At 44.4% G+C, this 17,302-nt stretch overlaps 2 protein-coding genes across 2 annotated transcripts; one reads left to right on the top strand and one right to left on the bottom strand.

The window, feature by feature from the left end:
• Positions 1-3,552: 3,552 nt before the first annotated feature.
• Positions 3,553-5,426, top strand: LOC119284610 (F-box protein At5g46170-like). The gene is made up of 2 exons (XM_037563755.1): positions 3,553-3,917; positions 4,058-5,426. Exon 2 carries the CDS (start codon positions 4,172-4,174, stop codon positions 5,240-5,242), a length of 1,071 nt encoding a protein of 356 aa, XP_037419652.1. The 5' UTR covers positions 3,553-3,917; positions 4,058-4,171; the 3' UTR covers positions 5,243-5,426.
• A 4,147-nt stretch (positions 5,427-9,573) lies between these two features.
• LOC119284601 (endoplasmic reticulum-Golgi intermediate compartment protein 3-like) lies at positions 9,574-16,001 on the bottom strand. Its single transcript, XM_037563742.1, has 13 exons — positions 15,645-16,001; positions 14,294-14,367; positions 14,065-14,148; positions 13,899-13,979; positions 12,999-13,079; positions 12,809-12,901; positions 11,737-11,910; positions 11,575-11,642; positions 11,384-11,435; positions 11,237-11,290; positions 11,067-11,156; positions 10,312-10,378; positions 9,574-10,108 (listed from the first exon to the last, which is right to left on the bottom strand). Exons 1-13 carry the CDS (start codon positions 15,784-15,786, stop codon positions 10,017-10,019), a joined length of 1,152 nt encoding a protein of 383 aa, XP_037419639.1. The 5' UTR covers positions 15,787-16,001; the 3' UTR covers positions 9,574-10,016.
• Between the last annotated feature and the right edge of the window lie 1,301 nt (positions 16,002-17,302).

Raw genomic sequence — 17,302 nt, 5'->3', positions numbered from 1 at the left:
AGATTTGTAAAGAAACAAACCTTGAAGGAAAACTTGTAAGTGCCCCGTTCCATCAAAATGCCTACGAAAGTTTGGACTTTTACCGCTCATCAAAGTTGCATTTGAGCTCGGACGAGCAGAAAAGCACTCTATAGCTACACACGCATCACAATCGTAAGTAGAGTAATCTCAGGAGCTCGTTACGATCGACAGCCAACATGTCGCCAAATGGAAGCAGGTAGTTTGTGCGTACGTGCATGCACATGCCTACATGGTACGTCCGCGCCTAGTGTATTCCAGAAAACGCGGGAGCTCGTCCTCCAACCACTCCCTTGTACACCACCACGAGAATCCCAAGCTAGCCTACATGGCTACATGCACACCACCGTCGCATCTCTGCTAATTTGTCCGTGTCTCCCGCGTGATCTAGCTAGCTTTTTGTCCGTTGCCAGCAACGTACGTGCCGACGCAACGTGACCTCCCGACGGTACACGACACGCCTCACGACGAGCAGGGAGATAAAAAGAGAAATGTGCGCCTCACGGCTAGATCCGCCGCACACCTCACTGGATTCACAAAAACGACGCCTTGGTGGTTTCCGCCGCTCCCTCCCTCCCTCCTCGTGTCGGCCTCAGGTCGTATATAGTACTGTACAAGAATCCACCTCGCTGTCAGTGTCACGGCAAAAAAACAACGGTCGCGACGGCTCATGCTGATGTTTTCCTTGCTTTTGACCGGCCTGGCTTGTTGCTGGCGCGTGTCTTTTCCGTGCTAATATTCGTTGGGCCGTCGGGTTCACACCGTGTCTTCTCATCTCCAATTAGGTTGCTGGGTGTTGCGTCTTGTGTATCACGATTCACGGCGACTCTTTCTGCCTTCGTCTTACCTTTGCCGTCGGATCAAATGGCATAGATTCACTGTTTGTACAAGTCAACAAAAAGAACTGCCGTTAAAACAAATCCAATCATTATGGATGTGTTCCGGTGGAGCTCGATGCTGATCCTAGACCCTGTCCAGGCTATGTGGGCAGAGGAGAGATGCACGAGGAGGCCAGTTCAAAGTTTTTGTCTATCACATAGAGGCCGAAACAGTGACATTTACGCGCTAATATTGTCGGAGTAATTAGCACATGAAGTTGTCGAAAAATTTCAATTCCTTCATATGTCAAAGTTGAAAATCTCAAGGTTCGATGCATTCTTTTTATAAAACTTTTATCTATTCATCTTCAATCATAACAGTACATTGAACACTAAAAATAATTAAAAAATACATCCAGATCTGTAGACCACTAGTGACGACTGCAAGCGTTGAAGCAAGCCAAAGGCGCATCGCCGTCATCGCTCCTCCCTCACTAGAGGGGGGCAAATTGTGTTAGACAGCCGGAAAGTCGTCGTGCTAAGGCCCCATAGAACCAGCGCAACAGAACAACAACCACTGCCTTTAATGAATAGCATAGATCGGAAGGACCCACCTGAAGACAGACAGACGTACACGAACTATGATCAGATCCGAGCAAATCCACCAAGTACATATCCGCTGTAGACACACCTCCACACGCCCACCTATGATGCTAGACACACCACCGGGATAGGGGCTAAACGGGGAGAACCTTATTTCATCTTCAGGAGCTGCCGCCATCTCGTCTTCCTAAGCGGGACACAAATCCTAATAAGGCCTCCTTTGGTTTAGAGGAATTTCATAGGAATTCTAGAGGATAGAATTCTTATAGGATTTTTTCTTTAGAGCCCTTTGGTTCATAGGAATGGATTCCTATTCCTACATAGGATTGGTTCCTATCCTCCACATTTCATAGAAAAATAAAAAAGAGCCTAGACTCAATGGAAAAATTCCTTTGGTGTCAACCAAATGACATCTTTTTTCCTATTCCTACTCATAGAATTTGAGATACACGTCATCTCATTTCCTACAAGATTCCTATTCCTATGATAATCCTATCCTATGAACCAAAAGAGGCCTAAAACTCGAAGAACGTATAAAAATAGAGCCTCCCGCAAGCCATGGTCAGGATCCACCATATCGCCATTGCCCTAAAAAGTCACCGGAGACAAGGCAGATCGACGGCGGCGCTTGCGGAAGGCAAAGAAACCCTGCGACTAAGTATTTTTGTTCAAGGTTCAAATTAGTTTAAGAGGTGAGAATGCGGTAATTATTTATCGGCTCGACCATTCGAGGTGATCATAGAGATAGTATGTGTGCGCGAATATTCATAGGTACGAATGTTTAAACAGTTTGTGTAATTTACATCTAGATATTTTCTAAGGATGTCACATCTAAGCTTCCATAAATAACGCAGCAATAAGGAATAAAAAAATTAGAACAAAAAAATAGATCACAAATATAATGGACACAAGGTTAGATGTGACATAGTTATGTCATATCTAGATGTGTTCTATACAGACCCATATTTAAATTGGGTGCCTCCTTTTATATTTGAGTTAAATGTACTGGAGGTCCTAAAAGTTTCATCAAGGTGTCACTTTAGTCCTAATTCTTTCAAAATGCACCTTTAGATCCTAATTCTTTAGTAAGTGGTTCACTTGAGGTCCTTTTTCCACGAGTGCTCGTTGACTTGCCCGCGTGGCACGTTGACCCATGCCACGTCGACAAAGGGCCCAACTGGCTGGCAAGGAAAATACACTGGTGATCCTAAAAGTTTCTGAGCAGTCACTTTAGTCCTATTTTTTTTCAAAACGCATGTTTACGTCCTAATTCTATAGTAAGTAGTTCATGTGAGGTCCTTTTTCGCACGATCATTCTATAGCTTGTGGAGGAGGCAACGCTGCCGACGCTGCTGCAATGCTCCTCTTCGTCACTCGCTTCCTTGCCGAGGAGCTTACTGCCCCAGCCATGGTGACGGTGTGGGCATGAGAGAGAGAGAGAGAGGTGGGAAATGTCAAGAGGGGGAGGGTACAAGGGGCTTTCTCTAAAAAAAAGAACAACCACAACGGCCTCTAAGTTGACATGACATGGGTCAATGCACGCAAGCATGTCAGAGAAAGATCGTGCAAAAAAGGACCCCGCGTGAACCACTTACTATAGAATTAGGATTTAAACATGCATTTTGAAAGAAGTAGGACTAAAGTGACACTGCCTAGAAACTTTTAGGACCTCCAGTGTAATTTTCTCACCTGGCGGTTGGGCCCTATGTCGACGTGGCGTGGGTCAACGCGCCACACGTGCAGGGCAATGAGCGCTCATGGAAAAAGAACCTCGCATGAACCACTTACTAAAGAATGAGGACCTAAAGATGCATTTTGAAGGAATTAGGATTAAAGTGACACCCCGATGAAACTTTTAGGACCGCCAGTGCATTTAACTCTTTATATTTCTCTGAGAAAACTGTGGGTGCTTTGTCGCACCACACACCACCCTCCCCCGCGCTGACGTGGACCGGGAGTAACGGCTCCCCCGCCGTTACCCATCAACCAACGGCGCGCCACCGCCGCTTGGCTTAACTGCGGGGAGCCGTTACCTGTTGACGGCGCCACCGCCCCCGTCCTCCGGGCCGATATTAAAAGCCGCCCACCGTCGAGTGGTGCCGGAGAGCAGAGCAGAAGCGACCGCACGAGCCAGAAAAAAACAACTGCCGCCGGGAGGAGAGCAGAGGAGAAAAATATCCCCAATCTCTCTCGCCTCGCCTCCGATAAACCCTAGCCAGCAGCCTCGCCTGATTGGCGCCGGGAGCCCGCCGGATCGGAGCCTTGGGGCGCGTCGGCTCGCCGGAGGCGGAGGAGCTGTCGGTCGGGCGGGGAGTTGCGGCGAGTTTTCGGGTTGCTCCCTGGCCTCCCGGGCGCTCGCCGGCGTCGGATCCGGCCCTGCTCCGGAGGAGAGCGCGGGTCTCGGTTCGGCTCCGCCCCCGATTTGCTCGCCTGGGCTGGTTGACGCGGCTGCGGCGGCGGTGGCGACCGGCGACTGAGGTATGTAAAAGATTGGTGATTCCACTCTTCCGGTTCCTCATTTGAGGTTCCCTTTGATTATTGATGGTGATTCTGCTTCATCCATGTCTCTAATGTTTTCCGTGCGTGTTCTGAGCTGTTCCCCTTCTCCTTTCCTTCAGGCGGCCGCGTCGCGTCGCGTCGATTTGGCGGGCCGTTGCTGCCATTGCGCGAGCCATCCGAAGAGCCAAGGTCGAGCAGCCCGTTCCTGCCATTCCCGGCCTTCCGGCGGCGCGATGCTTCCCAAGGCCCGAATCCACGCGGACCCGGCGCTCGACTTCGAGCTCGATCTCTTCGACTGCCTGCCGGACTCGCTCGTCCTGCTCATCCTCAACAAAGTGGAGGACGTGCGTTCCCTCGGCCGCTGCTCCGCGGCGTCCAAGCGGTTCAACGGGCTCGTGCCCCACGTCCACGACGTCTGCGTCAAGATCGACCGCGTCGTGGCGGTCGACGGCGACGGCGAGGACGCCCTCAACCTGACCTCGCCCAAGCCCCGGAACATCCTCTCCCACTTCCTCAAGCTGATGCTCTTCACGATCATCAAGCCCTTCCACAGCGCGCGCGGCCCCAACGGCGCCGGGCGGCCGCTCTTCCCGCAGCTCGCGCACCACTCGCCGGCGCAGGTGCTCCGGAGCTTCACGCACGTGCGGAACCTCCACATCGAGCTCCCTTCCGGGGATGTCGGCACCGAGGACGGGGTGCTCCTGAAATGGCGGGCAGAGTACGGGAGCACGCTTCAGAACTGTGTCATCCTTGGGGGCACCAGGGTTGACCGCAAGCCTGTTGGCGCAGAGCATGAGCCGTCTTCGGAGGACAACGGGAGCATGCCGGAGTCTTTCTATACCAATGGCGGGCTCAAGCTCCGCGTCGTGTGGACGATCAGCTCCCTCATCGCTGCGTCGACGAGGCATTATCTTCTCCGGTCGATCATCAAGGAGCACCCCACACTTGTGAGCTTGGTGCTGACTGATGCCGATGGCCAGGGCACGCTGACCATGGGAGCAGAGCAGCTGAAGGAGTTCAGAGAGAACCAACTGTCGGCCTCGGCATGCTCCAACAGGACCCAGGTCCCGGCCTGCAACATGAAGCTGAAATACGCGCCATATCTCGAGCTGCCTGGAGGAATTGCGCTGCAGGGTGCTACACTGGTTGCTATCAAGCCCTCCACCGAGGGAAGCAATGGTGGCCATATCAGCCGCAAGGAAACCGACGCATTCATCTCTGGAGCATTTGATGGGCCATTCAAATTCGCCGCGAAGGCGCTGATGAAGAGGCGCACATACCTTCTGGAGATGAATGGCTTCTAGGAGTTCTTCCTGGGTATCTGCTTGCTGGTGCAAGCAAGGGTCGTTTGGCTGCTTTAACTTTTGGTCTGTGTAATAGTCTGTGCTTGTTGTCTCGTGTGTTAGCTCTTTGTACAGTGGTGACATTTCGTTAGCTATATGAAAAACATATCAAATTAGTACATTTTCTCATTGCTCCCCTCTCTAACGACACTCTGATGTGATCTAACCCTCATACAAGCTGCTTTTTGTTGTTATTGCAAAGCTGATTTTTCACTCCCACAAAAGGATTCTGCCAGTTGAGATATCTGAAGAGGCAATGTAGATTTTGACATTTGATGCCTCTACTTTATTTTAGCCAAACTACATCAAGTAATACCTGTCCGACTGAGAAACCACATGCAGTGTTGGTTTCCTCTTTCCAGTGGCATGGCCCTTGTGCTTATCCATTGTGACTAGGTGGGAGCTTCAGATTCAGATTCAGTCATTTGTTTGAGCTGCATGTGTAAAAACAAATGTTCACAACTTCTCTTATGCTTCCAGGAAATCTGGTCCGAACTTCACAGCAGTTTCACAGAAGGAAGCATACACGAGGCAGCATTAAAAGAGACCAGCCAGATTCTTCTTCCAGGTAGTACATGTTATCCATCTAGGATTGAGAAATGAAAAGGACTAATCTGATGCTGACTGGTAAATTCGTGCAGGGGAACAGCTGCCACCTGATTTGGTTTGCGTATTTATTTTGAAACTGTAGTTACGGTTGCCAGGATGCTTTCCTGAGGTTGACTTTGCTAATAAGTTGGGTATACTACTGCTACTTGTTTACTCTTATCTCCTTTGGGTTGCATGGATATGGCTCTATTCATCTCCATCTACCTTATGGAGTATCGTTGGTACAAGCAATTGCAATTTTAGATTAGTTATCATTGGTCAATTATGCTTGGCCATGCCATTAATGACAAGATGCAGACTTAAACCATCCCGTTTGATTCGGATCACGATCCAATTAGTAAGAACACATCAATCGTTATCATCTAAAAAAGGTAAGAGCACATAAATAATTTGGCAGTGGAATATCTTACAAGAATGCTTCAGAAGACGTGAACATGTTGTATCCATTCTTATGAGGTTACAACTTTGTGAATAGTTGAGGCCTTCGGATCTTTAGTGGGGCCATTTGTAAGGCTGGCCCAAAAATGATTCCCTACATGTATAGCGTTTGGATTCAACTGGCATGTGTACTTCCCCTAAAATTAATAAGCTGGCATGTGTACTTGTGAATAAACTGATCGTGACTTTGGAGAATCTTTGGATGATGTACTACTCCCTCTGTTTTTATTTACTCTGCATATTAGAGTTGACCGAAGTCAAACTTTCTAATGTTTGACCAAGTTTATAGAAAAGAATATAAATATTTACCATAACAAAATCTATATGATGTGGAAGTACATTCAACAATGAATCTAGTAGTATTGATTTGTTACTATATATGCCAATATTTTTCTTTATAAATTTGGTCAAAGTTTACAAAGTTTGACTTTGACCAAAGCTAATACGCGAACTAAATAAAAACGGAGGGAGTACATGTCTCAAGTGTGTATGTTTTTGGGGGAAATAAGTTAGATTTTATGTTTTTAGCCACTTAACTGTTGCGCAGTTATGTTCAGTTTGGCGTTATTTTTGTTTGCTTGGTAGGCTATTTGTTTAAAAATTTAAATGCACGAGTGATCTTATGATTCACAAAATGTGATTTGGTTTTTGTAGCTCCATGGCAAGGTTTGCATCTTTCTTTGAGAAGGATTTGTTTTTTCGGCAGTTCCTTGCGAAAAGATCGATAGGAGACAAGGAACACCTATTTTTTCTCTCTTTGAGAAGACCCTGAATTTCAGTGTTATTTGAACAGTTACCTAGTTTGAGAAGTTACATCTATTGCCAAAGTAAGCGAGAAGATCTGTCTGGCTGAGAAACCACATGTAGTGTTGGTTTCCTCTTTCTAATGACATTGCTTGCCCTTTGTATTTATCCATTGTCTGTATGGGAGCTTCAGATTCAGATTCATCACTGGTTTGAGCTTGTGTCTGTACCACACTCCAGGGGTAAAAATAATTTTCTCACAACTTCTGGCATGCTTTCAGGACATCTGGTCCAAACTTCACAGCAGTTTCATAGAAGGAAGCATGCACGAGGCAGCATTAAAAGAGACCAGACCGATTCTTCTTCCAGGTAGATGTTATCCATTTGGGACTAAAAAATGAGAAGTACTAATCTGATGCTGATTTTGATCTGTGTATTCATTTTGATACCGTAGTTACAGTTGCCAGGATGTTTCCTGAAGTTGACTTTCCTAATTTGTTAGTTTACGCCTACTCTTATCTCAGGTTTTATGGATATAGTTCTATCGAGTTTATCTAGCTTATGGAGTATGTTAGTAAAAACAACTGCATTGTCAGATTAGTTCTCATTGGTCAATTATCCTTGGCCATGCCATTAATGCCAAGATGCAGACTCAACCCATCCTGTTTGACTCGGATCATGATCCAGTTACATAAATAATTTTGCAGTGGAATATCTTACAAGAATGCTTCAGAAGACATGAACGTGCTGTATCCATTCTTATGTGGTTACAGAAATAATTTGCTCATTGTTTTTGTCAATAATTGAGGCCTTGGGATCTTTAGTGGGGTCATTTGTAAGGCTGGCACAAGAATGACTACATATACAGCATTTGGATTCAGCTGGCATGTGTACTTACCCTAAAAATATTAAGCTGGCATGTGTACTTCCCCTAAAAATAATAAGCTGGCATGTGTACTTGTGAATAAGCTAAACCGATCATGACTTAGGAGAATCTTTGGATAATGTACATCAGTACATGTCTGCCATCTCAAGTGTGTATTTTTTGGAAATAAGTTAGTAGATTATACACTTTCAGCCACCTAATTGTTTTTCAGTTAAGTTCAAGTTGCACGTATTTTGGTTGTTTGGTGGCCTATTCTTTTTAAGAAGTTAAATGAACATCTAATGTATGATTGATCTTATGATTTACAAATGCGATATAGTTTCTGTAGCTCCATGGTAAAGCTAGCTTGCATCTTTCTTTGAGAAGGAGCTGTTTTTCTTTTAGCAATTCCCCGCGAAAAGATCGATCGGAAACTAGGAACACCTTTTTTATTCTCTCTTTGAGAAGACCATGAATTTCTGTGTTATTTGAACAGTTACCTCTACTGCCAAAATAATCAAATTATCTATGCCTAGTTAGAGCCATTGCCATAATAAGCGAGATGGTGTGAGTAGAAGTGTTTTTAACTATATTTAGAACATTGGATTAACAAGAGTATGAGATAGTTACCGTTGATATGGTTCTCCTAGTGGTTTGATCAGATCAGATCAGATCGTGTGTATTATGTGTAATCTGGAAGCTGAGTGGATAAGATGGAGCTATGCGCACCTGGTTGTCAGACTGGCACATCCTGCGTTGATCTGATCCCGGTGCAAGTGGCGAATCTTTTATCCACAGGGGAGGCTTATCAGATCTGTTCCAGTTCTGAATGTTAAAAAATCGACATGTTAAGTCAATTTCTTCAGCAAAGTCAATTTAGATACATCCTTAGAATGAAGGTTTGAGAGCAGACAAGAGCCAGCCAATTTTCCTGCTGGACGGTTTATTGCTTTTTCTTTTTTCTGGAAATACTATCATAGGCCTGCACAGGACATTCTATAGCAGTTTCTGGGTCAGAGCTTCATGGATCAACATATTTTTTTTTGCATTTGAAGTGTTCAAAAGCTACAGTTTTGTTACGCATTCTTTTGGATGAGGATCTTCTCTCCTATAGCTGTCAGCAACATACAAAGTGGTATTTCCCGCCTTTCCGTTCCTGGAACGCCGCCTTGAATTATAATGGCAATCAAATATAATGGAAATTCTTTCTATAACAATCATACATTTCTAAGTGACAATCATACATCCAAAATGTCAAATTGATCCAAAATGTCAAATTGATATTACTCCCTCCGACGACAATTAATATGGATCGAAGGGAGTACTAGCATTATACTCCTACAAGGTACTTATATGAATGTGATACCTGGCACATGTGTGGTAGTTTGCAAAAATACCAAACGATCATAAAATAGCACAATAATAAAAGGCAGTGGCTTGCGGGTTGACTATCAGGACGGGAGTCTACTCGTGTTGTCACGATCTGGATCGAACGGCGTCAACTACGTTCAGCAAAAATGAATGCAAAAACAATTTGATATGCCACTTACAAATTTCAATTTATATAACCAGTTCTATGTGAGACAATATTGTCTGCATAAAATTTGTTGGCCAAAGCCTTTAATACCATATATCATGTCCTAAAAGACTCGCATTTGCAATCAAAGGAAAATGGATTACAAATATGATTTCATAAGAGCTCAAGTCAACTATATATCTCTGCCAAAGCGCTAAAATGCAAAACAAAATAAAATCAGCACCACACAGTAACGAAGATGTGACACACAATGAGTGAAGCGATTGACGAGAAACATTCTGTGATGCACCAACTTCCAAGTACAGTAAGCATTGCGCCAGTTCAGGCCAGTCAACTAGAGTCTCTATCGATGGACATGAAAGCACTTGCCCCCAAGACCCAGCCTATTCTGTCTTCCTTTTTTACAAGTTTTCATCAACTAATGTGCAGCATCATCACTTTCGATTGCCTTGTAACCCTTTGGGGTCTCGTCGTCTTTTGGCGCGCATATGCCGGATCCACCTCCTTACAAGCCACACAACTTGGAAAATATTGCCTAGGTTTCATCTGTACTTGCCTATCTCCATTTTCTTCTTAAGTGCCTTCTGTCCATGGTATATGAACGAGTCGATGATGCCCGCGACAGTGAAGATCCCTGAGGATCAGGCAGAAAACAGATCAATAAGGCACACTACGTGGAGACCTCGACTAAAAACTCAACACAGTTTTATACAGAACGCAACAGAATACAAATATAAAGACACTTTCTGTACTAAAAGAGATGACAACCTTTAACATGATATAATATGATAAAATAAGGTAGTTTGTGCATGCATAAACTAGAGGCAGTGTTCATACCTCCAACTATAGCACACAGGTTTGTCAGGTAGTGGAGGAAGGATCTATTTTCCTCTGTGAATATCACCTGCACAAGACATTAGCCATACAGCTGGAGTCAAAAACTCAATCATAGTTGCTGAGAGACATGAAGAGCTCAATAGAGTAGCTTCCAATCTTGTGCTCGCTACAAATGGCTAAACTAAACAAAACATATACAAACTACAAAGAGTTAACTTGACAAAATCACGGTTTTGTACCAAGTATCCATGCAAATTGTGGATTTACTCCACTCATATGTACACACCACAGGCACAAACGTATCTTGGTATGTTATTTTACTCTCAGCGCTCACGAGATGGAGGCATTGCTCCTTCCAACAATAGATCAATAATACTATCTTCATATACTTACCGAATCTAAAGGTTATTTCATTAAGTCCAGTTTCATCCTGCAACTCTCTCTGCGGGTATGCAATAACAGCATAATAATGGGTAGTAATAGAGATGCGCATTAGGCTTGACCACAACAAAATTTTGGGAGGGGCATGATTTCCCTGTTCATTCTAAAATAGATAAAGGGATATGATTTAGGTTTTTAGTCCTCAAGTGTGTGTGTGTGTGTGCGCGCGCGCGTTTTAAAAATAACATAAACAGATGGTGCCATTTGCACAAGTTGCATGTGCAGTGAGAACACATAGGTGTGTACATAGGTGAGAACCGTCACATATTTCTGCGAAAATTCATATGTGCATCTTTGACGTCTTCATTATTTACCTTTATAGGTGAGAAATCATAGAAGAAAAATACCCCGGGTTGGGGTCTCGGTTGAACATTTCCATCTCTAAAGTGCTCCGTTACTGAGAACTGTGAATGAAAGTAACAGTTATCATAAAGGTTGTTAACAGAAAGGTTGAGCATGTAATCATTCAATGAACTCTACTAACTTGGTTTGAATCGATCTTGCGCCCTCTTATATCATTATAAATTGTAGGGACGACCTGGAAAGGAATACCCATTAAATCTTAGATGCATAAACCAAGGGCAGAAGCAAGTGATAGAACTGCAACAAACATGAGTGCAGCAATACCCACTTTTATGAAGTATTGGTATGTCCCATCTGATGCGGGCTGTGTCCACTGAGCACTGTGTTCATGGAACTGGTTAGTACTTGAGGGCAGAATAAAGAAAAAAATATGAAATATTTAAATTTACTTAGGGGAACATGAATGCTCCATATTATTGTGTTCATTGCATGCTGAATGTGCTGGAGGTGTAGACTTACCCATCAAGTGGGTTGACAGCACCAGGGAATTCTGTCCCGAAGGACAGTTTGTTTATTTTGTGAGTAATCTGGTAAAATTACACACATCATATTAGAGAACACTGAAGGCAAACATTTCAATAAACCAAGGAAGAAAGAAAAAGAATTATGTAACCTACTTACATTGAAACCTCCTTCAGCAGTCAGCTCAGGCACATCTACATTTGATTCATAATATCCTTTGCCTGGCGCAAAGTGGAAATTTCCAGCAACTTTACTAACATCTAGAAAGCCATGGACACTACAGCCTTCACCATGTTGGGTTTTAACTCTTTCAACGAAGTCCTCTCTAGCGCACTGCGATAGCCATCATAGACTGTATTAAATCTTAGCCGTTCTTTTCTTGAAGAAAAAAAATCTTAGCAGTTGCAAACAGCAGGCATGCAGAAAGAGAAAGCGCATAAAAAAGTTCTGTTGGACATTATAGGATCCAAGGCATACATTATACAACTCTAGGGGCATGTTGCACCTGCAAGCTTATTGCTTGCAGCATCATGTATTGTCAACATTAGGTCTAACAGAATCAGCCGTCGAATAGTAGAGCATGCCTCAATTTTATCCTCAAAAAGAACCTTGGTGTGTAATTTCCCTTCAACAGTACTCCCTCCGCTCACTATTATAAGCTTTCTGGATATTTTAATATGGACTACATACAGACTGAAATGCGTTACCAAACATCATGTATTGTCAACATTAGGTCTAACAGAATCAGCCGTCGAATAGTAGAGCAAGTCTCAATTTTATATTCAAAAAGAACCTACAGTGTGTAATTTCCCTTCAAAAGTACTCCCTCCGTTCACTATTATAAGATCTCTGGATATTTTAATATGGACTACATACAGACTGAAATGAGTTACCAAACACATTAAAACGTGTCTAACTGGCCACTAGTATGTAAATTAACGCCTGAAAAAGAACAGAGAAGGCTGATGGCTAGCTACGAGCCTATGATACAGAAGGGACGGTATCATATGCAAAGTTGCACATGATGCAGCAGAGTGCATAGCATGCAAATATTTCAGGGATGTGCCATCTCTGTCATTCAAGAGAGCACAGCAAGGTATCCACAATCTTCAACATAGTACCATACAATGGATTTCTTTTTAATGCTAAACAAAAACAAAAACAAAAACTCAAAACAAAGTTTTTTCTGGATATATCCAGGCAAAAAAAAATGCCAAAATAATTCATATACCTGGTCGATTAGGTCAGGGTTTGTAAGAGCCCACCCTTTCTTCTTGTAGGCCTCCCTAACTTCTTCACATGAATTACAGCATTGTTCATCTGACTGGGCTCCAAAAAATCACAAGCAGTGCAAAGTTAAAAAGGTAAAACAGATAACAGAAAATGAGATTAACACAGGGAAAACACAAAAGTGTGCGCACCTCCTCCGCACCATAACAGGTGCCACAATATTCCTCACCTTTGCCAAGCCTTCCACCATGTTTTTGCAATGGTTTCTCGATCTATGAAAAGGATCAATCAAGCATATGCATCAAATGACAAAGTAGAATATAGCCATATGATTAGAGGTTACTTGCTGAGATAAGTAAGAAATATTGGTTAAGACTAGGTTAGCCTTATAATTTCGACGAGCTACAGTTTCATCGCAGATAACAATTTTTTTATCTGAACATAAGACCCTAACGTGGAGAGGAAAAAGAAGGGCATAACCCTAGGCTATGAAACCATGTTAGCAAATATGCAACTTGTTTTCCCCGGAGGCCAAGGGCCAGCATAAATACACAAAGTACAGGTGGAAATATACAGAAAACCCTTTATAACAGTGACAAATATCACAGACTATACAAGGAAACTAATATAGATTTTGTATCGAGGTATGTATAATAGAAAAAATATTTCTATGTGGACATATTATTGAGTACCAATTACTCATTGTTAACTCCTTAAGAAACCCATGTTACAGCAGAGAACTACAAAGATGCACATGTGCAAGATATAGGAGCCAGAATGGTTCTCAAATTTCAGTCCCCTGTTTGTAAATATGTACACTTTATTCACACTAAATCCTTACCAAATAATAACAATAGGTATTTATTTCCGGTTGTTCCACTCCCCCAAAAAGGTGATTAACATAGATAGAAAGTAAGGAAGAGGGATTTCTTTTACTCAAATACTTATACTTCAACCACAGTTTCTACGGCTATCTATGGAAACATGTTCCTCAACTCCAAAGGCACTATCACCCATACTAAATTGAACACCTATTCAAGACCTAGAATTTTTAATGAGCTCATCATACTAAGTGAAACTGAGACACCAACCTTTGTTCCACCAATGCCCTCTTTTCTTGATTCAATGACATTACCATGTGAGTCCAATCTTTTCTTTTCAATGTCATGCCTCTAAAACAAGAAATGGAAAGAATAAGATGGCGGATCAGCAGATAAAGCAAGAATTGGCAAAAAAGGAGATGACTGAAGTACGTACAATGTCCTGGTGCTGCTCGCCACTAATATCCCTTGTATCAACACTGAGAAGGGTGCAAGGAATACTCGGGAAAGTAATATCAAACTGCAAAATAGATTTATAGTATTACAATGGATATGAATACCATGTTGCCAAAATATTATACGGAAGTATGCCTTTTAGAGAAACAATTGAATTACGGCAGCAAAAAAACTGAATCAAGTCTAATCGGTACAAGGCAAATACTAACATTTACTCTTAGCCTTTCTCCTCTTGATGTGTCTACCACTAACTTAGTCTCGGTTGCTGAATAATAATACGACCCTGCAAAAATAGCAGACAAATAAATAGTGGCTATTAGAATATTTGTCGTACTTCATTTATTTGAGATAGACTAGCATATGTAGCATTAATGGAAACGGCTAGGGATATAAAGGGTCACGATATTGAAAAAAAGGAAAAAAAATTAAGACCAAATGCACAGCAGATTTCATAACTAGACACTGGACAAAAACGCACAACCAAACTTGCCCAACAGAGAAAACCACAACATATTCCAACTGCAAATTTCTGGCAGAACATTGGCATTGACCTCAACGCTTAAACTTTAGTACTTTATATACTGCAAACCCATTCTGGTCAAAATATGTTGACTAAGAAATAAAACCTTTTTACCAGCAGACATTCCAAAGAACATATTGATGGTGCAGGCGTGCTAACCCAAATGACAACCTACTCCCTCCGTTCCGAATTTATATGGTGGCTTAGATTTTCCCGCGGTTCCTAGGTATATTTTCCAAAACTACCCCTCCTAACTCGTGGCACCATTTACTCGAGTATCCTTCAAAATTACCCCCTCACGTGCACTTATTACCCGTTCGTAGTAGCGCGGCCCCTGCACGCGACCTCAATTACACCAGTGTCACGCGCCGATCCATGCATCGAGCGTCGAGAGAGGGTTAAATTGCCCACCAAACAGCACACGGCCACCAAGCCTTGGTATGCACCAAAGTATGTAAACACCATCGACTCAGGAACAGGGGGAGTATTTCTGAAGACATGATCTGAACCACAGGCAGGAACACAGCAGCAAAGGTATGACCTTTCATGACCACTTAGACATGAAAAACTGAATCTTGTCCCCCACCAAACTGGCAAAACAGAATGGACTAAAACGGAAAAGGTTTTCAGGAATCTTCCAACTGCTCGAGCATTGCAATCTGTGGCAATGACCAGCGCAGCACAGGTAGACATGTCGACCAAAAAGTGGAAGCTTTTCCTTCCCCGGACGGCAAAGACATTGCTTGGCCAGAGAGACCACCTTTGTCGACCTCTCAATGAATTTTACCACCGGCAAACCCAAAAGCATCTCGAAAATCTTGCGCAGCATTCAATCTCAAGCAGAAGGGTAACTACAGGAGCACATCAAATACGCGTCATCGAAATCAAGCCTCGCCCCAATCCGAGCTGAACAACCTGTTAATTCCTAGAGACATCTAGCTAGGACTATAATTCAACATCTTTTCGAGGACCGTGGACTCTTGAATTGCGCATCGCGGCGACGCCATTGCGGGCTGAGGAGGAGGGGAGGCGGCGCTTACTGGTCTCGGAGACGAAGAGGAGCAGCATGACGAGGGCGGAGAGGAGCGTGACGACGCCGCCGGAGAGCGTGCGCTTGTAGAAGTCCTCGTTGACCTTGGGGTAGGCGTCGAGCCCCTTGAGCTTGTGCAGGAGCCCCTCCATCCCTCTTTCTCTTCTCCGCCGCCGCCGCCGACGCCAACGCCGTGGAGACCGCCGGAGGGCAGCAGCTCGCGAACCCTAGTCCTCCCGATCCGAGCCCGTGAGAGCGCGCGCGCGCGTGCGATAGGGTTTGACCGGCGCGAGATTCCGCCGCGTCCGGGTCGGGATTACGAGCGAGCCGAGGCCTCGGGGTAGGGGGTATGGGGGAGGCGGGGAGAAGAGTCGGAGATGATTACGAGGTGGGGGGGACGGACGGGCGGACGCGGTGATGGCGCACGCGCTCCACGTGGCGCGGCGCCGTTGGCCAGCGGCGTCGGAAATGCGTTGGACTCCGCCGACGTGGCAGGCCCGGCTCGGGTCAGGTGGGAAGCCGCCCGCCCACGGGATCTCTACGACGCGCGGGACCAGCCGCGAATACGTATCGGACTCCGGGTTTCCTACGCAATTGTTTTTGTTCCTAGTACAGTAGTAGTACCAGTATGATTATTATTTCTTTTTTTTTTCGGTAAAGTAGGATTACTATTTCAACATTATAGAATCTGAGAGAGTTTCCATTTTGCGACCGATGTGGAAGACGTGACGTGCACCGGCGCACACGATTCGTAGCTGGCCTACTCAGGCCTCTGAACAGAATCCGTTGTGGCAGGTCAGGCGTGCGTGCGTGCGTCTCTGCTGGCATCTGGAACCTTCGGATGGCGTGGTCGGCCGCTTTTTTTTCTTCTTCTTCCCGACGGCTACCGCAGCAACGTCGTGGTCAATTTTGTCGGGCCAAAGGAGATGTGTATGTACCAAAAACACAGGGACCGCCCCCCGCAAAAAAAAAACAAAAAAAAAACACAGGGACCGCAGCAGCCAGTGGAACGTTCACTGAGAAGGATACCATCTGCGAACGTTCTTATGATTCTTTTTTCATAACGCGCGTGGCGATTTCTTCGTAAACACAATGCAGTTTCTGGGAGGAAAGGGTTTTGTGCCGTGAAAAATCGCCGTGTTTGCTTGAAGGAATCGTCATGCTCCTGCAGCAACGTAAATCGCCGCGAAAAACATTCGTTTTTACCATGCACCTCCAGCAAGCGTTCGCTGGGTAGCATTATCGGAAACATATCACTGGGTCCGTGTGCGGATGCAATTTTATGTGTGTGCTATTCCCTGCGTTGATGGGGACATGGGGTTTTCAGTATATGGTTACCATCATGCGGAAATCACATGGCGCGCCTGCAACCTGACGATCTGGAAATCCGAACCGGTTTCGAAATAGAGCTAGTCATCGTGGAAATCGCATCGGTCGTCCACGATATTCAAGAGCTAAGTAGGGTGTTTAGTTCTGTCGTTTATGCTTCAACTTGCATGCTTGTCTTTTTTTTCTATATACAATGTCAACAATGAGCTTTTTTGGCAACATAGAAGCGTATAGAATTGACTTTTGAAGGGTGATGCCAACGCCGCCTATTTGACATGCCATTGTGAATGGGCGGCGACGAAAATTCTCAATCCCTTTGTTTATGGAAGAGGGATGTCC

The sequence above is a fragment of the Triticum dicoccoides genome, chromosome 1A, assembly GCF_002162155.2.
Source record: "Triticum dicoccoides isolate Atlit2015 ecotype Zavitan chromosome 1A, WEW_v2.0, whole genome shotgun sequence".
Taxonomy (NCBI): Eukaryota; Viridiplantae; Streptophyta; class Magnoliopsida; order Poales; family Poaceae; genus Triticum; species Triticum dicoccoides.
Note: the sequence above shows the minus strand (reverse complement) of the source record. Positions and strands in the feature narration are given on the sequence as shown.

Coding starts and splice junctions, on each gene's coding strand:
- LOC119284601 (XM_037563742.1), bottom strand. CDS start 15,786: ATGGAGGGGCTCCTGCACAAGCTCAAGGGGCTCGACGCCTACCCCAAG. Junction 13,980..14,064: donor GCGAGCAGCACCAGGACATT/GTACGTACTTCA, acceptor TTCTTGTTTTAG/AGGCATGACATTGAAAAGAA. Junction 13,080..13,898: donor AGGGCATTGGTGGAACAAAG/GTTGGTGTCTCA, acceptor TCCTTTTCATAG/ATCGAGAAACCATTGCAAAA.
- LOC119284610 (XM_037563755.1), top strand. CDS start 4,172: ATGCTTCCCAAGGCCCGAATCCACGCGGACCCGGCGCTCGACTTCGAG.